This window comes from Phalacrocorax aristotelis, chromosome W (assembly GCF_949628215.1).
Source record: "Phalacrocorax aristotelis chromosome W, bGulAri2.1, whole genome shotgun sequence".
NCBI classification, from domain to species: Eukaryota; Metazoa; Chordata; class Aves; order Suliformes; family Phalacrocoracidae; genus Phalacrocorax; species Phalacrocorax aristotelis.
The window spans coordinates 9587600-9614877 of record NC_134310.1 but is presented as its reverse complement, the minus strand read 5'-3'; the positions used below and the strand labels follow the sequence as shown (position 1 = coordinate 9614877).

Here is a 27278-nt window from a genome sequence, read left to right as displayed (position 1 = left end):
TGTTAGGAATTCTTCCATTTTAATTGAGTTATAAACATTTTGAGAAATAAACTGTTTCCTAACCCACAACATGAGGACAAATGTTAAAAATACACTTTCAAGTAGGTGATAAAACTTAATGCTTCATCATCAGAAAGGTACTGGCTTTTAAGTATATAAAAAAGCTATTCCAAATAACATTATGACTGAAAGACAATCAAGGCAAAAAACCACAGAACTCTGAGTCAGTCTCCAAACTTGTTTTCTTCCTATTTGTCAAGTTTGTTATTTAAACACGAGATTGTTTTCTTAATTTAATATACATACTTATACAATGGCTTAAATTAAGGCATAATCCAGCTGGCTAAATTTTTCAGTAAAATGTCTCTGTTGCCTTTTATTAGCAATAATTGGTTTGGATTACTGCTGGCAAAAGTAACACAGTCCATTAAAGAGGAGACTGAAAAAGAGATCTCTCTAGCACTACTATCTTCCATTGGGGTGATTTGTAAATTAAACGCAGGCCTTTGGATTCAGGAAGCCTTTCAAGAAACTCACCATTAAATCAACTTATCAGACAGGGCTTGAGGCTTTAAGCAGAAGCCAGTAAAACTCTGAAGCCATAGTGTGGTTTTACAGAAAGCCTTTCACATTCTGGAGGAAGAACACTAGCCACCCAATGTGAAACAGATAAGAACAGAAGTTATCATTCAAAAAGCACAGGGCAAACTTTTGGAAGACATTGCCAAAAAGACAATGGCTGAAATTTAACAGACAATAACAGAGAGCCCTTCAGAATCCAACTCAGCATGCCAGCTGGAGACTTAATTTAAAAGCATTGTGTCACTATGTCACTATGTCTGATTGATTGTGTTACTATGATGATACTTTTGTAAACTAAGTCTTGGGCTCTCAAACACCCCGAAGAGTATTTCTTCCAGGCAATCTGGAATCATATTCTAGGATCCTAGAACACTTCCATTTTCTATTTCAGTCTCAATGTGAAGCCTTTGAGGCTTCCCGGGATTGCAATTTAAGTGTAGAACAGACACCTTTGATAAAGCCAAATGTTCTTAGATGGAATAAATAATATGCAAATCACATCATCCCTCTATGTGTACTAAAGTTGACGCAAAAAAGATTCAGTCATGTAATACAGGGAAAACACACAATTTCAAGGACATAAAGTAAGACCAGATGCACCCCAAGAAGTTTTAAATTCACAAATGTAGTCCTTCACAATGTCATGTAGAAAGGGGTGGAAAATAATATGCTAGATCACAGCCTCATTCCAGAACTTGACAGGCCAAGCTTTGGGTACTCTTGGGACAAAGACAAAACATGACTGAGGCAGTTGATTAGTTATTGAGCAAGTAGCTTTAAATCACATCTGACTATAGCACCATATGCACTCCCTTGGGAATGAAAACACCAGATTATTTTCTTTAGAATTAGAAATCGTGATTATATTCCTTAAACAAATAACAAGCAGAAGCTCAAAACCCCAAACATATGAACTTTTACTCCTTTCCTTTCACATTTTCCCAATGAAAATACTGTCTATCAAGCTTAGAATAGTGCTACTACCTATTTCCTTACCTATTTGGCTTGTATTTTATTCTAAAACATTAAACATTTTTAATATGCTTTTGCTTCCAGATAGTGTTCTGTGACAAACACTGTTTATTTTCAGAGACAGCCCCTAGAGTTCATACGAGTGCTTAGAAAGTTTCCTGCAGCTCCATTCATCCTGCCTTTTAAACTAGACTAGTATCCAACCCAGGTATCTGGAAGTAAAAACAAAGACAAAAAAATTAAGAGATGCATTTAATGCACTGTGGTAGTATAAATCCTTTCAGAGGCTGGTAATTTAACCATTCTCTGCATTTCCTGAATGTCAGTTTATACTAAAGCATTCCCTTGCATCAATGGCTTTGACAAGCAGGGAAAAGTAAAGTAAAAGGTAACAATAGAGAAAGTGCTAAAAAGCTATCATGTTTCTCTCAACTAAGCATTGTAGCAGACTGGTTCAATGCTTTTTCTCCATGTTAACCTACACTATGCTAAAGCAGCAAAACAGCCACACAAGCACAGAGTACTGTGTAAATAAAGACTCTTAATACTACCCCGGTATAATGAAGATGGAATGGTCAGAGGCATTCACTAATAAAATGATCATTGAAATCCATACATCAGAACCCTTGTAGAGCACCATATTTCAGAAAGATGTTTGAAGTGTATAGCTGTACCGAAGCTGGAGGCAGAATATTTGTTGTTGGATTTGATGATCAGACTCCCAGTGAGGTTCCTCAATGAACGCAAACGCTACTAAACCAGTCCTAAATACACACTGGTTTTATATGGATGTTTGTGAGGGAAAATAAGGAGTTCTTATCGCATCGTTTATTCCAGCTGTTTTTGCTCTGCATTTAGGCATTTGCTTTCAAGGTTGTCCGTATTCTGACCAGCTGGTTCCTCACTCTGTGCAAGAGAAATTTCTGACTGGTCCGTCTTTGTGTCGGTATCAGCCAGCTCCTTGGCAGCTGAAGTGGGGCCATGCAGCTCCTTCACGTGGAGGGTAGGACTCGTCATTTGCTCTGGGTCTTGTTGAGAGGCTGGTACATTGCTATCTTTGGGAAGCTCAGGGCAGTTGACAGGAGCTATCACCAAGGGAGGCTGAGGTAGGTCTTTCTGTAAATGGAAGATCACAGGTCAGAATGATGGAAAGAGGAATTGCTGTGTCCAGTTACCAGGAGTGATGGTCATACAAGATGAAGATTAAAGGACCATCATCTCCATTATTACTCTCCAGCAATGGACACATGCCATACACGGTTATCCTGTCTTTGCATTTTATAGTACACAAGGGGATTTTTCTTCCAGAAATGTGTTTAATTGCTTTCTGCCTGGTCACTCCTTGCTGGTTTCAGATGCACTCTGCTGATTACGCAGGAACAGGCAAACACCACCTTGGCACTTCATCATTCTCTGGGTTTGCCCACCTTTACTATCAGTGTACAACAACTGGCAACTTTTCCATCACATTTCAAATGATCTCAAATATTTTTCCAACAATTAGATTCGGTTTTCTAGAGGAAAGTTGTGATGGTTATCGCAAATAGTAGGATAACAAAATAAAACTCACTGGGGGGAACCTCTACCTTGATAGATTTGCCCTTCAAGTAAGTACTCGAAAACTATAATCATGCATCATGATAGAAATTATTCCTTTTGGAATCAAATTCATTTCACTTGTACCACAGTGAAACAAAATGATAATTTACTATATTGAACTAGATTTCTAACTTCATAAGCAGCAGGTTAAGAAAAAAATATGAAGAAAAATATTTTAAGGATATATTTAATGTAATATTCTAAAACATTCCATTAATATTAATAATGATACTTCCAACAGAGACCAAACCAGTAAAATTATGGCACAATCAAGACGGATAGACAAGGTCTACTTTACTTTTCACTAGCCAGTTTAAGTGGCCATAAATATTAAAAAAAGAAAACCTTACTGAGGCAAAAAGTATGTTAAAAAGCAAACACTGAAGCAAAACAAAAATCTTTGGTTTTGTTTGATAATACTGCAATATTTTACTCAACTTTATTTCTAGTTAGGTTTTTATAATATTAGTATTTCTTGAAGACACTCATATCAAACTGGTATTCACCGCAAAGCCGCTGCCCGTCCAGAACATTGCAAGCTCCTTTCGCCAAAGAGCCACAGCAAAGCTTGTGAGAAGAGTGCAGGGCACCAAGTAGAGGAGAGCAGGCTGGCCCATCTGCATCAGTGCCAAGGCCACAAAGGTCACAAGAAGGCCTATGCCATATGCTGGAAGGAAACAAAACCAGCAAAACCCAGTTATTCAGATATAGCTCTGCTCAGGAACAACTAATTAGCTAGATGAGCATTCTAACATTAACTTTTTTCAAGTAATATGCAAAACAACATCTCCAGAATTTTTTCAGGCCTCTTTAGACACAAGCTTTATATATACAATGTAAACTCGGAAGAGTGCTTTACTTAACAGAGATACTACAGTCTTTCTATTGATAACAACATGTTGTGAAAGTACTGTGATCAGCCTAGTCCATACTGTCCAATTACATCATTACCTTAAGCAGTTCAAGAAAGGCAACATAAACAAATAAAATATTGTGCCTCATATTGTATTTATGAATTCAATAGATACAGATAATTATTTTGACCATTATCACACATGCTTCTTGTTTGAATCGGCTTTGGCTGTTTCTTATTATCCTGCAACACTACTAAAAAAAGCCAGCTGTATATTATCATTTGTTATTACTTTCTATTTAATTTCTGCATATATTCTGCAAAAATTAAGTAGAATAGAAGCAGCTAGGACCTCATATTGTAATTATTTTCAATTAAATTTTCAGAACAATGAAGCTAAATCCAAATGATTTTTATTCAGGAACCAGATGAAGAAAGATAATGAGGTGCTGGAGCGTGTCTAGAGAAGGACAACGGAGCTGGGGAAGGGTCTGGAGAACAAGTGTGATGGGGAGTGGCTGAGGGAGCTGGGGGGGTTAGCCTGGAGAAGAGGAGGCTGAGGGGAGACCTTATCGCTCTCTGCAACTGCCTGAAAGGGGCTGTAGTGGGGGGGTGTTGGTCTCTTCTCCCAAGTCACCAGTGACAGGATGAGAGGGACCGGCCTCAAGCTGTGTCAGGAGAGGTTTAGATTGGATATTAGGGAAAACGTCTTCACCAAAAGGGTTGTCAAGCACTTGAACAGGCTGCCCAGGGAAGTGCGTGAGTCACCATCCCTGGAAGTATTTAAAAGATGTGGTGCTTAGGGATATGTTTTAGTGGTGGACTTGGCAGCATTAGGTTTACAGCTGGACTTGATCATAAGGGTCTTTTCCAACCTAAATAATTCTATAATTAGAATACTCAATAAATTTTTACAGTTCTTCAAACTTTCTTGTTTGTTTTTTATTTTAAGGACACATTATGTTGTTAGTGAGACTTCCTTATATCTAGTTGAAATATTTCTTCTTGTGACTTAAGGCCACTGCCTCAGATCTTATCCCTGCCCACCTGTAAGGAAAGTCTGTCTCTGTCTTCTCTGCATCCTCACATTAGGTAGCTGTGGACAGCAACAGAAGCTCCTCTTTGCCTCCTCTTCTTTTAAAATCATGTGCTCCAGCCATCTAGATGGCCTCACTGGATTTATTCCAGTCTGTCAATGTCTCTCTTGTACCAGGGATCCCCAAGCTAGTATTCCAGACTCAGTCTTAACTGCCAAATTGAGGGAAATAATCACTTCTCTCATACTGCTGGCTCAATCTTGCTAACACAGACCTGATGTGGTTAGTTTTCATTGCTGCAATGCTATGCTGCTGACTCTTCATTGATACATTTTCTTACTTATTTCTGTAAACGTGCTTTGAATGTACCAGGTAAGACAACAGTTTCATTTACATATAATATGAGAGGAAATTATTTAAGATTTGGTACATTGAAATAAAAGCATCTCTCTAACCATGCTTTAAGTGTCCAAGAACCTAGCTATTTTTTCAAAAGGATTTCTAAAGTAGTTTTTCATGAAATTTTTTCATGACATTAACTGTAAGCATCCTGAGTCCTTGCTAGCATAAATACTTTGTAATAAAGCCAACAGAAATCTGTAAGATCCTATTCATCAGTCGTCTTTAAGTCCACAGCATGTAACTCTGTGGATTCTACAAACTAAAGAAAACTAATTTTGAGGTGTTACAGCCACCATAATGTAATTTGTTGCATCACAGGTCACGGATTTTTAGACCACAAAAGACTGAGAACAAAGGTAAAGGAAGATACCCATGAATCTGAATTCTCATATGCGATAAACTCAAAGATTCATGAATCAAGAAAGCAGAATAAGTAGCTAAGCATGTATAAAGATAGAATAGATGTAAGGGCTATAGTGAGACAAAGCATGGTAACAAGAAGCCCCCTTATATACAGCAGATAAAACAGCTCAGGAAAAAGACATCAGATAACTTGGTGAAGAAGGTCTAGTGTCCAAAGTACTTTGCTAAAATATTTCTGTTTAACAAAAAAAAGTAGAATAAAAACCCCAAACTATATAATATGAGATCGATGGTGTGCTTTTAAAGGGAACAACTACTGTAGGTATTGTGTTAAAGTGTCACTATGATACTGTGCTGGTTTTGGCTGAGAAGGGGTTACTTCTCGTCACTGTAGTGCCTGTGGTGGTAAGGGATCATTCCAACTTCCCGGCCCTCCGCCACATGGGCAGGGTGCTGGGAGGGGCAGGGCCACAGCCAGGGCAGCTGACCCCGACTGGCCAATGGCAGGTTCATTCCATACCATGTGACGCCATGACCAGTATATTAAGGGGGGCAGTTGCAGCTTGGGGGCTAGTGAGTGGCTGTGTCATCTGTGGTTTGTTTTGGTGGTTGATTCCCTTCCCTTCCCCTCTGACCCTGCCCCAGGTTTCGTGCCTCTCATTGTTTTCCTTTACATTGCATTTCTGTTGTTTTATTTTAATTGTTAAACTGTTCTTATCTCAACCCACGAGCGTTACCCTTCTGATTCTCTCCCCCATCTACCGGTGGGGCAGTGAGCGATCGACTGTGTGGGGCTGAGCTGCCGGCTAAACCACGACAGTCTTTTTGGTGCCCAATGTGGGGCTCAAGGGTTGGAGATAATAACAGCTGCTGGTCACAGCACCATGTTGTCCTTTTTGCAGTTGGTGTTAAAGATTGATGTTGGTTTGTTTAGTCTGCTGTGTTCTGCTGTGATTAGTAATGTTTTGCCTAAGAGATTTGTTATGCAAACACTGGTTTTCAGCTTTATCTGGTATTTGGGGTTTTTGCTGAAACCGTTACTGTACTTTGGATACCACCTTGTTGAGGCAATTAGCAATTATACCTCATCCTCTGAGAGATTTTATATGGAGGAAATAGAGAATAGTACCTTTGCAACTTTGTTCTATGATGTCTCTGACTCTATTACGACAACGTTTTTGTATCTTGAGCATCCTTGGGTGGTTACGGTGCACTTATTGTTAGTTTTTGGGCATGTTGTTTTGGTTTTGACTAAGCAACTTAAGAATATTACCCAGAAAACTGCCCCAAGGCTTGATAGTTACGAGTGGCAGGGCATGTCGGATAGCATGGGCAAATACCTAGGGCAGTGGGCACCCCCAGTGTTTTGGAGTTTCACCCCCGAACAAGTGCAGAACCCTGAAAAACTAGTAGATTATTTGGACAAAGTATGTTGTTACGCTGGGAACTCCAGAGAGACACAGATAACTGCAACATGCTGGGGCCTGGCCCATGCATACCGAGCCCTGCTCAACAGTATTCAGTGCTCCCAAGAGGAACAGAAGGTCTCTGGATTAAAAGGCAAAGTGACAGGCACTGCGGCCACTCAAACCCCCACAACAAGTACTGGAACTGGTTCAGAAAATAAACCCGTGCCAGTATCAGTCGCCCCCATACACAAGATGAAATATTGGAAGCAGACGTCAACTCGTTTAGAACGGGATGATGAAAAAGCAGGTTCGTCACAGGGAGAGGAGGAAGAACTCATAAATGAAAGAAGGACCAACCGATCCCTGTCCTTGAGCGAGTTGCGAGATATGCGAAAAGATTTCAGCCATCGTTCAGGTGAGCACATTGTCACCTGGCTGCTCCAATGCTGGGATAATGGGGCCAGTAGCCTGGAATTAGAGGGAAAAGAAGACAAACAACTAGGATCCCTTTCTGGGGAAGGGGGCGTTGACAAAGCACTTGGGAAAAAACCACAAGCCCTCAGCCTCTGGAGGCGACTCTTGTCTGGGGTGAAGGAAAGGTATCCCTTTAAAGAAGACGTTACATATTGCCCAGGAAAATGAACAACCATGGAGAAAGGTATCCAGTATCTAAGGGAATTAGCTGTGCTTGAGGTGATTTATGGTGACCTGGATGATCAACAGTCATCCAAAGATCCAGATGAAGCCGAGTGCACACGACCCAAGTTTGTATGGAGCGCACCATCCTCATATGCAAACTTATTGGCAGTAATGTCCTGGAAAGATGACAAGGCACCAATGGTGGCGGAGGTGATTGATAAACTCCGGGAGTACAAAGCAAATATCTCTTCCTCGCTCGTCTCTGCTGTTGAGAAACTATCACGAGAGGTCCAGCAGCTCAAAGAAGATCTGTCCTACTCCCCGCCTCGACAGAGTAGTGTCTCAGCTGTTAGGAATAAGCGTCCTTTGGCTCAAAGATGGGGATACACACCACGGGCCACCCTATGGTTCTACCTGCGTGACCACGGAGAGGACATGAGGAGGTGGGATGGCAAGCCTACCTTGACCCTACAGGCACGAGTGCGTGAACTGCAAGGAAGAACAATCACTCAGGGAGGCTCTTCCAGGAAAGCTGCTGCTCCAACTTCCAATGAGCAATTCCCCAGACAGAGGAGTAGAAGAACTGATTTTATTTCTGAGCGTAATAGAGGGACTCCTGATTCACATTTACAGGAAGTGAGTTGTGACTGCCATGATCAGGACTAGAGGGGCCCCGCCTCCAGCCAGGTGGAGGAAAGGGATAACCGGGCTTACTGGACTGTGTGGATCCGATGGCCTGGCACATCCGACCCACAGGAGTATAAAGCTTTAGTGGACACCGGCGCACAGTGCACCTTAATGCCATCAAACTATATAGGGGCAGAACCCATCAGCATTGCTGGAGTGACAGGGGTGTGGGAAACTATAGGCTTGAATCCACATGTGGGTCCCATGATAAGTTGTTTGAGATAGAAAGCGGGCTGGAGGATTATAGGTACGCGATGGAATTAGCTTGACTACAGACCCGGTGTCAGACCCGCTGATGGGAAATTACAGAGAATCTGCAAGTCACCAGGAGGAGGAAGAAAGGCGAGAGATATCTCGGCCTTGAGAGCAAAGAAGAAAGGCAGGGATATCTCTCGGCCTTGAGAGCAAACGATAAACAAGAACAAGGAGTTTAGGCACGAAGTACAGAAATAGACTGTTCGTTAAGGAGGTGTCGCAACCCGTATTAAGTAATTGTTGAAGCTTGTTTACAAGAGCATATAAAAGCGCTGTGACTTAAAAATAAAGCTGAAGCTTGCTCTATCACTCACGTTGAGTTGGCTGCTTGCTTTCCTCGCTCGCCGCACAGGGGGATCCCAAGAGCTAACTGTATTGGAGGCCAAAGTGAGCCTAACTGGGAATGAGTGGCAAAAGCACCCCATTGTGACTGGCCCAGAGGCTCTGTGCATCCTTGGCATGGACTGCCTCAGGAGAGGGTATTTCAAGGACCCAAAAGGGTACAGGTGGGCTTTTGGTGTAGCTGCCTTGGAGACGGAGGAAACTAAACAGCTGTCTACCTTGCCTGGCCTCTCGAAGGACCCTTCTGTTGTGGGGTTGCTGAAGGTCAAAGAACAACAGGTGCCGATCGCCACCACAACAATGCACCAGCGGCAATATCGCACCAACAGAGACGCCCTGATCCCCATCCATAAACTCATTCACCAACTGAGAAACCAAGGAGTCATCAGTAAGACCCACTCACCCTTTAACAGTCCCATATGGCCAGTGCAGAAGTCTAACGGAGAGTGGAGGCTAACAGTAGACTATCGTGGCCGGAATGATGTCACGCTGCCACTGAGGGCTGCTGTGCCAGACATGCTAGAACTTCAATACGAACTGGAGTCAAAGGCAGCCAAGTGGTATGCCACAATTGATATCGCTAATGCATTCTTCTCAATCCCTCTGGCAGCAGAGTGCAGGCCACAGTTTGCTTTCACTTGGAGGGGCGTCCAGTACACCTGGAATCGACTGCCCCAGGGGTGGAAACACAGTCCTACCATTTGCCATGGACTGATTCAGACTGCACTGGAACAGGGAGAAGCTCCTGAACACCTTTAATACATTGATGACATCATCGTGTGGGGCAACACAGCGGAAGTTGTTTTTGAGAAAGGAGAGAAAATAGTCCAAATCCTTCTGAAAGCTGGTTTTGCCATAAAACAAAGTAAGGTCAAGAGACCCGCACAAGAGATCCAGTTGTTAGGAATCAAATGGCAAGATGGTCGTCGTCAGATTCCAATCGATGTGATCAACAAAATAGCAGCCATGTCTCCACCAACAAGCAAAAAGGAAACACAACCTTTCTTGGGCATTGTGGGTTTTTGGAGAATGCATATTCCCAATTACAGTCTGATCGTAAGCCCTCTCTATCAAGTGACCCGGAAGAAGAATGATTTCAAATGGGGCCCTGAGCAACGACAAGCCTTTGAACAGATGAAACAGGAAATAGTTAATGCAGTAGGCCTTGGGCCAGTGCGGGCAGGACAAGATGTAAAAAATGTGCTCTACACTGCAGCCGGGGAGAACGGCCCTACCTGGAGCCTCTGGCAGAAAGCGCCAGGGGAGACCCGAGGTCGACCCCTAGGGTTTTGGAGTCGGGGATACAGAGGGTCCAAAGCCCGCTATACTCCAACTGAAGAAGAGATATTGGCAGCATATGAAGGGGTTCGAGCTGCTTCAGAAGTGGATGGTACTGAGGCACAGTTGCTCCTGGCACCCCGACTGCCGAGGGTGGGCTGGATGTTCAAAGGAAACATCCCCTCTACACACCATTCAACTGATGCTACATGGAGTAAATGGGTTGCACTGATCAACCAGCGGGCTCGAGTAGGAAACCCCAGTCGCCCAGGAATCTTGGAAGTGATTATGGACTGGCCAGAAGGCAAAGATTTTGGATTATCACCAGAGGAGGAGGTGACACGTGCTGAAGAAGCCCCACTGTATAACAAACTGCCAGAAGATGAGAAGCAATATGCCCTGTTCACTGATGGTTCCTGTCGCCTTGTGGGAAAGCACCGGAGATGGAAGGCTGCTGTATGGAGTCCTACATGACAAGTAGCAGAAACTGCTGAAGCAGAAGGTGAATCGAGCCAGTTTGCAGAGGTAAAGGCCATCCAACTGGCCTCAGACTTTGCTGAATGGGAAAAGTGGCCAGTGCTCTATCTCTACACTGACTCCTGGATGGTGGCAAATGCCCTGTGGGGCTGGTTACAGCCATGGAAGCGAAGCAACTGGCAGCACAGAGGCAAACCCATCTGGGCTGCCACATTGTGGCAAGATATTGCTGCCTGAGTAGAGAACCTGGTTGTAAAGGTACGTCATGTGGATGCTCACGTCCCCAAGAGTCGGGCCACTGAAGAACATCGAAACAACCAGCAGGTAGATCAGGCTGCCAAGACTGAAGTGGCTGAGGTGGATCTGGGCTGGCAACATAAGGGTGAACTATTTCTAGCTCGGTGGGCCCATGACACCTCAGGCCATCAAGGGAGAGATGCAACATACAGGTGGGCTCGTGACTGAGGGGTGGACTTGACCATGGATGTTATTGCACAGGTTATCCACGAATGTGACACATGCGCTGCAATCAAGCAAGCGAAGCGGGTAAAGCCTCTGTGGTATAGGGGACAATGGCTGAAATATAAATATGGGGAGGCCTGGCAAATTGACTATATCACACTCCCACAAACCCGTCAAGGCAAGCGCCATGTGCTTACAATGGTATAAACAACGACTGGCTGGCTGAAAACATATTCTGTCCCCCACGCCACTGCCCGGAACACTAGCCTGGGTCTCGAAAAACAAGTCCTGTGGCGACATGGCACCCCAGAGAGAATTGAGTCAGACAATGGGACTCATTTCTGAAATAACCTCATAGACACCTGGGTCAAAGAGCACGGCATTGAGTGGGTGTATCACATCCCTATCATGCACCAACCTCTGGAAAATTGAACGGTACAATGGACTGTTAAAAACTACACTGAGAGCAATGGGGGGTGGAGCATTCAAGCACTGGGATACACATTTAGCAAAAGCCACCTGGTTAGTCAACACGAGGGGATCTGCCAATCGAGCTGGCCCTGCCCAGTCAGAAATCCTACATACTGTGGAAGTCCCTGTAGTGCACATAAAAAATATGCTGGGCAAAACAGTCTGGGTTCTTCCTGCCTCAGGCAAAGGCAAACCCATTCGTGGGATTGCTTTTGCTCGTGGACCTGGGTGCACTTGGTGGGTGTTGCGGGAGGATGGAGGAGTTCGATGTGTGCCTCAAGGGGATTTGATTTTGGGCAAAAACAGCCAATGAACTGAATGGCATAATGCGAACTGCTATATAATATTGTGTGTCACCTCTGTGTTGTATCAATGATATCATAGTACAAGCCTCCCAATCCATGGAAGATGAACTTTGATGAAACAAGCAAAGTGCAGCAGTGATGGAACGATGACTGACTCGGTATGCAGCAACCCAACTCCACACACACCATCTCTCCCACCCTGAAAGACTGATACGACAGATGGAGCCCAGAGTCATGGACTGGGTGAACTCAATGGACATTTTAATGGACATTTTACAGGGAAGGTCCCTGAACTAAGGGAATGATGTCTGTGTATTATGTTAAAGGATGGGAAGGGGAGGGGTGGTGGTTGGTAAGGTTGTATTGCATCATATGGGACCTGGGCATGGAGTAAATGGTATGGAATAAGGGGTGGAGAATGTGCTGGCTTTGGCTGAGAAGGGGTTAATTCTCTACACTGTAGTGCCTGTGGGTGTCAGGGACCTTTCCAGCTTCCCATGCTCTGCCATGTGGGCAGGAGGCTGGGATGGGCGGGGCCATGGTGGGGGCAGCTGACCCTGACTGGCCCACGGGATGTTCATTCCATACCATGTGACACCATGACCAGTGCATTAATGGGGGCAGTTGTGGCTTGGGGACTGGTGGTGTCAGGTCAGTGGGTGGCTGTGTCATGTGCTGTTTGTTTTGGTAGTTCTTTCCCCTTCCCCCCCCTCCCCGCCCCAGTTTTTGTGCCTCTCATTGTTCTCCTTTCCATTGCCTTTTTGTTGTTGTTTTATTTTAATTATTAATCTGTTCTTATCTCAACCCACAAGTGTTACCCTTCTGATTCTCTCCCCTGTCCCACTGGTGGGGGAGTGAACGAGCAGCTGTGTGGGGCTGAGTTGCCGGCTAAACCGCAACAGATACATACCTATTGTGCAGGCTACAAAATAGACTCTGGATGACTGCACCTGAATATCAAATCTATGGCAATAGGCTACCAGTAAGCCTAGGGAAGGAAAGAAAAATTACAACATGCTTTCAAGACATTCATGCATTGAAATATGCAAAACCATCAAATTATCTGGGAATTTTTAAGATCGCCCCCCACACACACACACACTTACTTGGGCACCCTGGTGTTTAAGTACTATGACCCCATCATTTAGGAGGCTGCTCAGCTTACAAACAGTTATAACACAAGCCCGGACCAACAGAAGCACTCTAATAGAATTAACATCTATAAATACACAGATCCTGGATACAAAACATCATCCCATCCCTAATAAACAGTTCTAAAAATATGGTGTTCACAGCAAGAATAAGGGTAAGTTCACCCCTTCCAGCTCCTGGTAAAGACAGTAGAAATTTATGGTTAGTACCTATTATAGGTTGGAGGGAGGGGACACAGATGGGGATGACAATTCATATTTCCCAAAATATAAGAAAATTAAAAAATGATTTCTCAGAAGAAACCTGAAAGCCAGAAGATACATACTTGTTTTTGCCTGCAGTGAACTTCTACACACTATCTAAAGTAAAATTTGAGAGGTGTGTGGTAGAAGCACTGGATGGTGTATGACTAAGAAAATCATGAAGTTTTGAGTGGTCAGGTATGTATGCACTCAGATCATGTGCAAATGGACAAATAATTTCCTCTATCACCACACTATTAAAGACATTTTATACTATAAAATAGTTGCTAAATCACCTCTTGAGTTTTCTTTACATTTCTTGACATCACTGCATGTGAAACTGAACCATAAGATTAATGTGCATTTAATTTCTTATGCAAAAAGTGAATAGTTTAGGAAAGGAGAACATAGAAGATATACTTATAAATTTATTGGGTTTCTAGAAGTCAAATCAAACCTCCCACTTGAAGCGGAAGTACAAGAGGAATAAACTAATATGACAGTGCAACGAGTAAAATTTTAACATGCTAAACAAGAAGTACCTGGAACTAAAATGTCTCCAAATCCTAGGAGAGAAAAAGGCCTGTCACACAGAGCCAATGGTGAGGAGTTCAGTCGTGGAACCTTCAGGACCATTGGGAGCTTGGAACAAGAGACACATATGCCTTATGAAAAACTGTTTTCATACTGATGCCATAGCAAACATATCCTTTTTTATATTAGAGATCCTTATGTTGAAAGTCTTTTATTAATAATACTGACAACTAACAACGTATTTAAGATAGGAGTGATGAAATACTTTCTAAAGACAAACAACCAAGACAACTCCGCATGACAGACATCTCAAAACGCTGTATAATTTCAACGTCCTCACATGCAATAGCCTATCAACTCTGCTCTTACTGCAGGAACATAAAAAGTTCAGGTAAGCTGCCACATGCATAAGAAGTAACCATTTATATTTCATCCTACTGGTTGCAATAAAAGTCTCAAAAAAAGAGTAAAGACTTGAATAATTTTAAAAAGTGATTGCGCAAATCACTTTCAAGACTTTTTTTTCCCCCAAATGTTCCCATTCATTACATAATTTGCAGTGTTGAGGCACAATATGGCAAGATACATCGCAAACATGTAATTCTCTTTAATACAGTGCATTAAAGAAACTTTGTTTTCTTAGAGCTGTTTTCTTTACTATATTTTCCCATGTGACAGTATTACATTCATTGCTGAAAAGAGACCCAACATCCTTAAATTAACAAAACCAGTTTTCCTACAGATTAATTTCTTTTTTGTTTTGCAACGCTGTATCTCACTATCTCCTACATCTTGCATACTTTCCTCCCTGAGTCAGCCGCATCATGCTGTACAGCTCTGTGCACACAGCTGGCCGCTGTCAAACAGTACAGAACCACTGAATACTGACTCTTGCTTTCCTTCTGTCCCCAATTTGTATTTCTCTCCTTTGCCTACAGCCTCAGCTTTTCATAAATCAATTATCAAAACAGGAGGAGGAAGAAGAGACAGACTGATGGTATAAGTTTTATCTCTTTAGGTAAAAACGGATATGCTTCATTAGCAATAAGTTATATTTACAAATGTGGTCACAAGTTTTTTTGTGAAGCTGAGCTAACCAGCTTCCTTATACTGAAACCCTTTTAAAGCAAGATAGAGGAAGACCAAAGTTGTTGTGATGAACCATTAAGTCTGCTTTGCCCCCTGTGTTTGGTGTAGATCTCCAGAGAGCTCAGGAGTACTTATTTCCACATTAAATTCTTTTCAGGCTGGCATCTCCATTTTAGCTTTGTGGTGTTCGAATTTTAGAGAAGTTGAACTTGTAATAGCTGGAAGTTAGCACTGTATTTTCAGACTATATAGAGTACCTTTTCATGAGTTGCAGAATCAGATGGGCCTGCAGCCACCTCCACCATTATACTCTCCCCAGTCTAAGGAAAAAAAAGGGGGAAAATGTAAATCGGCACTTCACTCAGCAGGTCTGGAATCATTTAGGAACATGCAGAGAAACAGGTCATTACACTTTTCTCTGTGAGCAGCAGGCACTAGAGAAGTACTCTACTTACCTTTGTTAGAAAAGGCGTGATAAATACAAAGAATACATCATACACAAAAAGAACCAGGAGGAGCAAGGTGCAACCCTGAAAGAAGAGACAAGATACTTGACATACTATGCATTAGTAAACAGCAAAGAATTAATAATTAGCAACTTAAGAATACTCAAGGACTAAACCAAGTCACCCATGTATTTTTCTTAATTCCTAAATATTTTAGATGGAGGAATTGGGTCTCACATGCACCATATAAGAGAAAGTAATTCTTATACACAAAATTATATGTTAGTCCCTAAAATTCTTTATCTTGTAAGATCTGGATATGGTGCCATTTCAATTTGTTAGGAAATATTAAGAAGGTCTGCATTTTCTCTGGAGGATGCTAGGCATACCTTGAAACAGTACTGACATTACTTTGGGCAAGCTGTACGGGGAAACAAATTTATAGGTGAAGGTAACTTGAAACAGGGTTTGAAGAGCTGCCTAAGGAGCAACTAAATGACTAATAGTGATTTTTATCTTAGGATACAGAATAAGTCCTGGAAGATGTGAAAAAAAAACATCAAAATGATGCATCAATTGTGTGTCAAATTTGAAAATCAAAAACTAAATAAACAAAAAAACAAACCATCAAAAAACCAAAACCCAAAAAACCTCCACAGGTGAGTGTGCGATGTGTGATTTACTAGTATTCAACAGTCTACAGAACTTTAAGTTACCAAACACCATGTGTAACAACCACATGCCACTTACTGGTCTACATCATACTCATGACATCACCCTTTTCCAAGCTACATATGAATGGAAATGCATTTCCAAGCCAAAGTACTCCATTGTAAGCAGCTCCTCTGTTCAACTATATGCAGGCACACATCCTCTTTTTACATCTGTTTAACTTTCATACCTTAAATGTGGGCAGGCGAATTGTTTTCAACATGTAAAGACAGAAAGCGATTCCTAAAGCATCTTGCAGAACCCAGGCCCACCTAAAGAAAGAGAGTAACATTTTTGCAGGAAACAGTAGGAAAGCCAGACCAAGCCTTGTCCTCACTAAGGACCTGCTTGGGACAGAAAACTTTATTAGCAGTACTTGCTTGAAATCAGTATTGTCAGCACGGATTCACAAATGGGAATCTTCTACGATGAAATGACTGGTTTAGTAGATGAGGGAAGAGCAGTGGGGATACTGACTGTCTAGAACTCAACGACGGTAATTATAAGGTTGAGTGCTTATGGGTAAGGATGAGGGGGAAGGCCAATAAGGCAGACATCCTGGTGGGAGTCTGTTATAGACAATGCAACCAGGATAAGGAGACAGATGTAGTACGCTAAAAGCAGTTGGCTGAAGTCTCACAATCTCTAGCCCTAGATCTTGTGGGAGACTTCAACTTACCAGATATCTGTTGGAAATACAACACAGCAGAGAGAAAGCAGTCTCGGAGGTTCCTGGAGTGTGTGGGAGATAACTTCCTGATGCAGCTGGTAAGTGAGCCAACCAGGGGAGGTGCCCTGCTGGCCCTGCTGTTTACGAACAGAGAAGGCCTGGTGGGTGATGTGGTGGTCAGAGGCTGTCTTGGGCTCAGCGACCATGACATGATAGAGTTTTTGATTCTTGGAGGAGTAAGGAAGAGGGTCAGCAAAACCACTACCCTGAACTTCAGAAGGGCAGACTTTGGATTGTTAAGGATTCTGGTTAACAGAGTCCCTTGGGAGGCAGTCCTGAAGGGCAAAGGAGTCCAGGAAGGCGGGGTGTTATTAAAGAAGGAAGTCTCAAAGGCGCAGGAGCAGGCCGTCCCCATGTGCCGTCAGTCAAGCAGGCAGGGGAGAAGACCGGCTTGGCTGAATAGGGAGCTTCGGCTGGAACTCAAGAAAAAAAGGAGAGCTTACCACCTTTGGAAAAGGGGCAGGTGACTCAGGAGGACTACAAGGATGTTGTGATGTTATGCAGGGAAAAGATTAGGAAGGCGAAGGCCCAGCTGGAACTTAAACTGGCCACCTCCATTAAAGATAACAAAAAATGTTTTTATAAATACATCAGTGACAAAAGGAGGGCCAGGGAGAATCTCCCTCCTTTGTTGGATGCAGAAGGTAACCTTGCCAGGAAAGATGAGGAGAAGGCTGAGGTACTTAATGCTTTCTTTGCCTCAGTCTTTAAGTCACAGTGGTCATCCTCAGGGTTGTCAGGCCCCTGTGCTGGGAGATGGAGATAGTATGCAGAATGAAGTCCCAGTTGTTGAAGAGGTGGCAGTCACCGACCTGCTCCTTCACCTGGATGTTCACAAGTCCATAGGGCCGGATGGGATCCACCTGAGGATACTGAGGGAGCTGGCAGAGGAGCTCACCAAGCCACTCTCCATCATTTATCAGCAGTCCTGGTCAACCAGGGAGGTCCCAGATGACTGGAAACCAGCAAATGTGACGCCCCTCTACAAGAAGGGTCGGAAGGAGGATCCGAGGAACTACAGGCCTGTCAGCCTGACCTCAGTGCCAGGAAAGGTCATGGAGCACATCATCTTGAATACCATTATGCAGCACATGCAGGACACCCAGGGGATCGGGCTCAGCCAGCATGGGTTTATGAAAGGGAGGTCCTGCCTCACTAACCTGGTCTCCTTCTATGATAAGGTGACCCACTTAGTGGATGAGGGGAAGGCTGTGGACGTTGTCTACTTGGCCTTTAGTAAGGCCTTTGACACTGTCTCCCACGGCATTCTCCTGGAGAAGCTGGCTGCTCACAGCTTGGACAAGTGTACCCTGCGCTGGGTTAAAAACTGGCTGGACGGCCGAGCCCAGAGAGTAGTAGTGAATGGAGTCAAATTCAATTGGCATCTGGTCACGAGTGGTGTTCCCCAGGGCTCAGTGTTGGGGCCAGTCCTGTTCAGTATCTTCATTGATGATCTGGATGAGGGGATTGAGTGTACCCTCAGTATGTTTGCAGATGACACCAAGCTGGGTGGAAGTGTTGGTCTGCTGGAGGGCAGGAAGGCCCTACAGAGGGACCTGGACAGGCTGGATCGTTGGGCCGGAGCCAACGGTATGAGATTCAACAAGGCTAAGTGCCGGGTCCTGTGCTTGGGTCACAACAACCCCATGCAACACTACAGGCTTGGGGAGGAGTGGCTGGAGAGCTGCCTGGAGGAAAAGGACCTGGGGGTGTTGGCTGACAGCCCCCTGAACATGAGCCGGCAGTGTGCTCAGGCAGCCAAGAAGGCCAAAGGCATCCTGGCTTGTATCAGGTATAGTGTGGCCAGCAGGAGCAGGGAGGTGATAGTGCCCCTGTACTCGGCCCTGGTGAGGCCGCACCTCGAGTACTGTGTGCAGTTTTGGGCCCCTCACTACAAGAAGGACAGCGAGGTGCTGGAGCGTGTCCAAAGAAGGGCAATGAAATTGGTGAAGGGTCTAGAGAACAAGTCTTATGAGGAGCGGCTGAGGGAGCTGGGATTGTTTAGTCTGGAGAGGAGGAGGCTGAGGGGAGACCTTATCGCTCTCTACAACTACCTGAAAGGAGGTTGTAGCGAGGCGGGGGTCAGTCTCTTCTCCCTGGTAACAAGTGATAGGACGAGAGGAAATGGCCTCAAGCTGTGCCAGGGGAAGTTTAGGTTGGATATTAGGAAAAACTTCTTCACTGAAAGGGTTGTCAGGCATTGGAACAGGCTGCCCAGGGAGGTGGTGGAGTCTCCATCCCTGGAGGTGTTCAAAAAGAAGGGTAGATGTGGTGCTTGAGGATATGGTTTAGTGGTGGACTTGGCAGTGACAGGTTAGTGGTTGGACTCGATGATCTTGAGGGTCTTTTACAACCTTAACAGTCCTATGATTCTATGCTATTTTCTACCTAGACTTCAGTAAGGCTCTCCACTGAGAATCTCCCATAAAATCCTCATAGAGAAACTGAAGTACAGGCTGCATGAGCAGACAGTGAGGTGGACTGAAAACTGGCTGAACGAGGTCAGTGGGTACCAATATGGGAAGTGCTGGGGTCCTTTGGCCTGTGTATATGTGTACACCCTTGTGTGCTGGGGGAAGTCTAGAGCTGGGGTTGTTTTTTGATTGTGTTCTGCAAGTTAGGTATAGAAGTACCAGGCTCTTTGGTTTACTCTCAATTTCTAGGATCAAACAGAAGTAGGATTTGAGATACAGAACACTTAAGGTTTCCCTACAATCGCTAAGGTCTAGATGCAGATGAGAGATTATGCTGATATGAACAATTCCTGAGCAATTGCTGATGGAGCTTTGTGCAGGGTGACACTCAGGCCCACTCCAGCTTTGGGGCAGAAAAATGCATTTCCTAGTCTTAAATGTCCTAGGTTGGAATAGTTCCATGGTACTTCTGTACTCCTCAGTCTGACACTTCTCTATAAGGTGTTTCAGAGTTGGTCCTTCCTGCATTTATGAATTCTGCCAGTGAATGATCCACAGCCTTAACACAGAAAATGGATCCCCCAAAGGCAGTAACAGGCATTCAAGGCACAAGCAAGACATCTTTGGTACCATCAGCAGAAACACAAGCCAGCATTTCAGATCCAACACAGAATCCCTGATAGAGGGACCAAGAAGATGAACACATCATGTATATATGGAGAAATTGGAGCATCTGGGAGTGAGATAAAGGGTAAAAAAAAAAAAAAACAAAAAAAAAAAAACAAAAGTGATATGAAGAACATGCTATAATTAGGTACCACAGCAATACCGGACACAGAGAATTAGTTACTCATACCAGAACCAGACAGCTGAAAGAAACTAAACATTTGACAAGGTTCACAGCTCTTATTCTCTCTGAGCAAATGCACATGCAGACCATCACCTGAAGAAATGTTAGACAACTTGCGTCCAACTTTCCATACCACTTCTGAAAAGCCAAAGAGATCAGAATATGGACTGGGACTCGGAGAAATTCAACCTTAACAAGAGACAGTTTTCTTTAACTTAAACCAACAAGACAAAGATGAAGCGCATAAGGAACAACTAAGAATTTCTGCCCAAGTCTCTAGTTTCTTTCCTGTCACTCCTAAATTCTGGATAAGTTTAGGCTTCTACAGATGTCAGTTACTTATACTATAAAGCATATTACAATTTCTAGCACGGAAACGAAAATATACACTTACTGATCTTCATTTCTGAAGACTCCCCAGACTATGCTGACAGAGATACAAAACACCACCAATAGCAACATCTGGACCTGTGGACGCTTGTGAAAATAAGGCAAGTTGTTGTCTGGGATTCTGAAAATTAAACACACCAAAACTACAGTTGTCTATGCAGTTACCCTCCTCCTTTATAAATATTTTGAGGTATGAAACCACCTTGTAAATCCCACACCTACCCAACATTATAAAAAATTAATTTTGCCTATTAAAAATTTAGGAGTTGCCACATACCTACACTTTCCCAAGGGGAATCTTCTTACAAAGGGAGACAGACAACTGTAAAGACCAATTGAGGCAGCCAGGCAGAATATTCCTATGATAACGTAGACTGAGAAGGAAAAAGTAGTAAGACCAAGTAGGATAAGGTAAGAGGTGCTTTTGTTCATATCCCAGCTGAATACAGAACAGAATCAAAAAGCCTGAATGAGAAATAAGGCTTACACTTCACCAGTGAAAGTTAAATTCAGAGACTTCAAATAATTGTTCATTAGATTTATGCTCTTTAGGCATCTAATTCTAGCTCATTTTACTCAGATGTACTTTATGCAATAGCTACCTCAACGAATCAAAACCTCTGTGCTAATATTCTTAAGTAACTCATTAAATCATAAGCCTAAAAGGCAATTTATGGTGAAGTATTTATCTTCTCATTATGAGTATAAGTGAGGGTTACGAGGGAACTCTTAAAATCCCTCAGTAGCAAAATGAATTATTACAGATGGGATGCATCTTTCATAACTTCCTCAGAAATAGGAGGATGGAAGTTCCAGTGCATTAGGCTCACGTGTTCTCTTGTCAATCACTTCGATAATCATCAGTAGAAATTTATCTTTATAAAGATTAAAAAATTGATCCTGGATCCCATAACTCAACTTCAAATTGAGCATCAATAGACAAGTATAGGTTTAAGAATACCTTTGACAAAAATAAAAGGTAGAGGACATTAAGCCTGTGTCTACTTAATAAGCTTTAACATTTGAAAGAAGCTCTGTGATCACCTAATGTAACTGCAGTAAAAGTAGGTATAGAAATCTACTCAGTGGATTTTCTTAGAGGGTTTTAAATCATATTGGGATGAAGAAACATGGCAGAAGACAGCTGTTTCATAATTATTTTCACAGTAAAAATTATCTTTAAATGATGGCAGCCTTGTCATATTGAAGACGTATCAATACAAATACAACTTTAAGAGTACCTAAGTGGTCATAGAAGAAATAAAGGAGGACCAACATCAAGCAGCACATGACTACAAATACACAGATCATTATTGGAGTCACATCAACTGTTTCATCATGTTTCTCTGCCCCGTCATCACGTTTGTGCTTCATGTACCGCCTGAAAGAGTAACACGGCTATCATTAGTCCATTCCTTCTCCGACAAAATATAAAAGGGCACTGAATCTTCAGCAAGAGCTACATGAGGTTGGAAAACATGACACGACACCAATGCCTGTGTCGATTTCCCCTCAAGTCATTGGAACTCCACATTTTACATGGATGTATGAACATCAGATATAACATAATGCATAAAACAGTAATTGCTGCATTAGTTTATCAAGAGTACTATTTTTCATTCACTAACAACTCAGAAGCCTGAAAATTACCCCAGAATAATTTACTGACTTCAGAAGAAATCCTAAAGTTAGGTGTGTATATAAATTAAGTGTTAGAATTTTTTTTACAAAAGATTTTTATGGTGAATTTTTGCAAAAGCCCAAACAGGAAGCCTATTACTATCCAATTTTCCTTCTGAGCTTTTCAAAAGTTGGGCTTTTTGACAAGACAAAATACTAAAATACTCTTACATACAAATTATACTCTAATAATTTCATACAGTGACAAAGCTGATACAAGACTCAGGGTCCTTCAAATGTCACATCAGCATTTTCCCATTCTGGTTATATAGACAGTCACCAAAGGTCATTAACAGAGCTACCAGGTGATCTTTAAACGAATAACATGTATTTTTTTTCTGTGAAAAATACCAGAAAACTGATGTACTACATTCCAGTTACTCACTTTTTCACATCTCTGCTTCCTGCCCAGTAGCCTCCAATTGCAACGGTCCCCACAGCCATGACAAATATAATCACCATGTTATAGTCTAGCACAGGCTCATTTGGTGCATACATCACCCCCTTCACTGAGCTGCCGAAACTCTGGGGAGGTAAGTACAAGTTATGAAGGACTTGCAAAGTGTTATTTAGTTTTCACTAAGCAACCCCAGAATCAAGCTTTATTATAAATATTTAGGAGCAATCTGTTGGCTCTACTATTAGTGATATTTATTGCCAGCACCAGGCTCAATTTTGATTTTATTCTCAAGAGGAGAAATAACCACCCAAGAGAATGGCTTTTTTTTAAAAAACATAATAATGCAATCTTCATGAGTACAACTCTCTATAGATTCAAAACTCCTAAGATGGACTTCAAATACTGTTGAGCAATGACTCATTTAAATGAGATAACATGAAACAGAGCATTTAGTGTCAAGTCTACCTTGCCAATATCCAACATATCAGCATAACTGAGCAGAGCCACAGGAATATCAATTTCTTCATATTGACTCCTGTTACCCCCAGGAGGAACCTGAAAGACAGTTCAGACCAGGTAAGAATATATTCATTTCTTCAAATACTTCTACTACTTCAAAAAGGTTAAAGTTGCAAGTTCTGTTTATGTTAATTTGGAAAATATTCTAGAAAGGAACGTAATGACAGCAAAAACTCAGTTTCCGGTAAAACATAAGTCATTAAAGACTAACAGCAAAATGCAGCAACCAAACTTCAAGCCGTATCTTTTGCACATCAGGGCCATGGTTTTATGACCGATGTGTGCCTCTGGTATTGACTAAAGTATTCAAAACTACTAATTTTACAAAACATACACTGGTGATGCTCCAGCTGAATCTAAAGCACCAGATTCACTGTGCTCTAGATCTCATTGAAGGTAGTAGTATGAATCAAGGAACCAACCTCTTTCTTTGATTCCAGTATCTCATAAGGATAACTCTGAGCCCTTGACTTGAACATTACATGGGATCTATGCAGCACTCTTCTTACTTAAATGACTACCTCCTCTTGTTTCATTAATCCTTCCGACAGCTGTATTATTTCCACACATAGCTATGCAATGTACATACATGCATAAACACACACATCTGTATTATTTATTTTAAAGAGGAGCATCAAATACCAACATTGAGCACCGAAAACAAGACAATATCTAAAATCAGGAGTCTCAGCAATACAAAAAGATAGAAAGAGCCTTACCAATCTCTCTCTGCTAACAATGAGCAGCCCATGAGCTCCATTTATCTGAGCAAGCCTCACTTTCTCATAGAAGGTGCAATTCCCTCGCATCACCATGGGGATTTGATTATTAAATCCCCCATCGGGTACATCAGAAGGAGAACACAAAACAGATGCTGTCTGATCCTGCAGTTGTAAGAGTGACTGAAAAGAAATAAGTTAATTAAATACATATATGTAAAATAATATTACAAAAAAAGTCAACAGCAGAAACCACAGACTTTCTAAAGGGTAATTCAGAACTTTAATGGAGTGATAAGAGTATTCTCAGAGAAACCTGAAAGCTGAAACAGTGCTGCCCTCTCTATTACATAGGGTCCTGCCTTGCTTCACCTTACTGTACAGGATTCTGCTGATAATTAAAGTTGGGTTATGTTCTGCACTTGCACTTGTTTTCTTCAGTGCTGTTGCTGTTCTGATGCACACGTCCAGGACATAGGATTACAGCAAAGTGTTATATTATAATTGCTAGCGTGGCACAGAGCGGCAGGGTGAGATGATGTAGGGCATGAACAGCTAGAAACACAAACCAGGCTGGGGTGAAGCAAAAAAGCATAGGTGTAGGGGAACAGACAGGGATCGGCGACCCGAAGATCACGGGCTGTGACGGAAAGATAGACTCCTCCCCATAGGAGTGGCAGGAACAGGAAGCGCAAGAGCTATATAAGCGTGTGACGCAGTTAAATAAACAGACATTTTGTATCCATCATATTGATGTCTGTGCATCACTGTCCCCAGGGTGGGTAGAGCCCTGTGTCCCAGAGATATGTGGCCCAAGATAAGTTCTCCCATAGAAGCGTACAGCAACACATAGGCAACAAAAATAAATTTCCATTTTGAAACCAACCAAATCCAGTCAGCCGAGATTTTGGATCCTAAGCACCTGGATATGGATTTCTAAACTGCTTCTCTCACTGCTTGTGATTCAGATATGTTGCAGGCCTGCCCCAATTCCTTAGTTTTGGCCCTCCTCAGACCCAAAGACATCTACTCTGGTGTCTTTGCACAGAAACAGCCCAAATACATTTAAAGATTTTAGAAATAACACTGGCACAAATTGTTCCTTGCAAAACCTGAATAAGAACCCAGTTGTATTTGCAAGTCACCTGAAAAAAAAATTATCTATGAAATAACTGATTCTTGGTGTGAGCTGTACTAACAGAAGCAGGTCACAGCCCTGCTCTTGCTGGGTTTGAGAAGTGTCAGGGTAAAGTTTTAACCTGAAAAGCTGACGCATGTAACACTTCTAGAAATCCACAGGCACGTGATACAATACCAAATACCTGTATAACTGACTCTACTGTTTTAGGAGGGAAAGGTAAGGGTCAAGCTGTTAGTAGCTCCGAGCTTATTCAGAAAACTGCTGCCTCCAACCTGGCTCCTACTTTAGAGACAGTAAAATATCTCTACGCACACTTCCTGGTTGTCCAGGTTTTGGGAAAGCTTATCAGCTCTATCAGAGGACAAGACAAATGCAGAGTGAACTCATGGTGCACTGTATCGTCTCAGTTAATAAGTTGTATTGCTGGAGTACTGGAGGGAAGGAGAAGGAGGGAGAATGTGAAGGAAGGGAAAGGCAGAGGGAGAGCTGAGGAAGGAAACAGGGATAGGCAAGGGATATAGCATAAGCAACCCAAGTGCTCTGTGGAAGGCAGGTCAGAACCTATTGAGTGCTTCAGTTTCAGTTCAGTGCAAGCTACTCTGGACTACATTAGCTCCTGCAGAGCTACTGAAATATGTCTCCAGTGAATTTTTATGAGACTGGTTGAAACAAGATGTCTACAGTACCATCCCCTGCTCTCAAATCCTAGAGTCTAGAATGCTAGAGACTCCATGGGAGGTCTGCCTGGATCCAGCTGAATGAGACCACCCTAAGCCTCTCAAACCAGCTTCATGCACTTCTGCATTCCCACTTCTGCTGCTGAAGCAAAGCAATACAGTGCGTACATGCACTGACTTCATTACACAGAGCCAGGTCAAGCGCAAGAGTTTATGAGCTGGGTCTACACAAGGCAAAGGCAGCTGCAGCATCTATGTATCTAGGCAGCAATCTGCAGTTGCAATAAACACACCATGGGTAATTAAGACCTGATTATGCATTGATAAGGAACATTAATAATTCTGTGCAGCACTCAACTGGTAGATTAAGGAATACAATGTATACAGAGTATCAGTCAACTATTCCACATCTTCCCCAATTAGTAGCTCATTCAAAGCGCATTTGCCGATTTCATCATCCAGTGACAGTAATTTTCTCTCATGGAAGAGTGTGAAGAATTGACTCAATTGTCAGCTCTGGATCAGCTTTGGATAATGCAGCAAAAGCTTGACACAATTTGTGACTACTTATTCTTACACTTGACAGAACTATGAACCACTGAGAAAGCACTAAAGGTCACAGTTCAGTATATTAGCAAGGCTATGTGGTACTTTTTGTATCATATTGACATACAAAAGCTGCTTTCCAACCACAGGTAAGGGCCATTTTCATTTAATTGATCATATTGTGCAAAAATAAGATTTTTGTTTTGAACCAGAAATAGTTGTTACCTCTGCACACAGTGTGGAGAATAATGCTGTCACCAGAGCACTGCCTAGGGTGATCTTAACAGATTTAAAAAAATATTTTTTAAGTAGATCAAACAAAGCAGTTGCTTCAAATTCTACTAATCTAAGTTAGAAATTAGAAGCTTCCCTGTAACAAAGACATTTTTTAATACATTCTGCTGTCATGGCTTGGCTAGGTACTTACAGCTTTACCCAGATCATGTGGCAAATGGGCCCACTGAGAGTTAAAGAGGATACAGTAGTCTTTTCCTTTGCCGCTCCCCTTCTCTGAAAGTACACGTACCATCCCATACTCGCAATACACCTGGAAACGTAACAAAAATTTCACTACAATAATATTGGGTCATGTGAAATAGCACAACGATGGGCATAACTTACTGTTGACTAGCCTGTCTTGGGTTTTAAAGAAAAACAAAAGATTCTACAAAGTTTCAGTACCTGTACAGGGAGTACAGTGTAATTTGTTCTTATTTCCGTTATACATCAAACACAGACTCAGATATATTAGGAAGATTCCCTCCTACACAGCAACTGGTGAAAGGATCAAATGAAACCTCACTGAATGTTACTGGATGTGTTTAAAAAAAACACAAAACAAAACACTAAACAAAAACCTCCAAAAAAACCAACCCAACCACAACCAACCCCAAAAAACACAGCCA

General features: G+C 42.5%; 1 protein-coding gene across 4 annotated transcripts in view; it reads right to left on the bottom strand.

Annotated features, from left to right (window-relative positions):
- SPPL2B (signal peptide peptidase like 2B) overlaps positions 1–27278 on the bottom strand; it is a 35311-nt gene continuing 8033 nt past the window's right edge. For 2 of the 4 annotated variants that reach the window (XM_075077732.1, XM_075077735.1), the window contains exons 2-15: positions 26801–26920; positions 24010–24192; positions 23237–23326; positions 22757–22896; positions 21933–22072; positions 20969–21065; positions 20696–20812; positions 16498–16579; positions 15606–15680; positions 15408–15470; positions 14070–14169; positions 13044–13121; positions 3660–3820; positions 1–2670 (exon numbers count right to left, since the gene is read on the bottom strand). In XM_075077732.1, the coding sequence (XP_074933833.1) occupies positions 2383–2670; positions 3660–3820; positions 13044–13121; positions 14070–14169; positions 15408–15470; positions 15606–15680; positions 16498–16579; positions 20696–20812; positions 20969–21065; positions 21933–22072; positions 22757–22896; positions 23237–23326; positions 24010–24192; positions 26801–26920 (1734 nt within the window). In that variant the 3' untranslated portion in view covers positions 1–2382. Of the gene's footprint in view, positions 2671–3591; positions 3821–13043; positions 13122–14069; positions 14170–15407; positions 15471–15605; positions 15681–16497; positions 16580–20695; positions 20813–20968; positions 21066–21932; positions 22073–22756; positions 22897–23236; positions 23327–24009; positions 24193–26800; positions 26921–27278 lie in introns of all 4 variants that reach the window. The other 2 variants (XM_075077736.1, XM_075077733.1) reach the window with 2 other exon arrangements.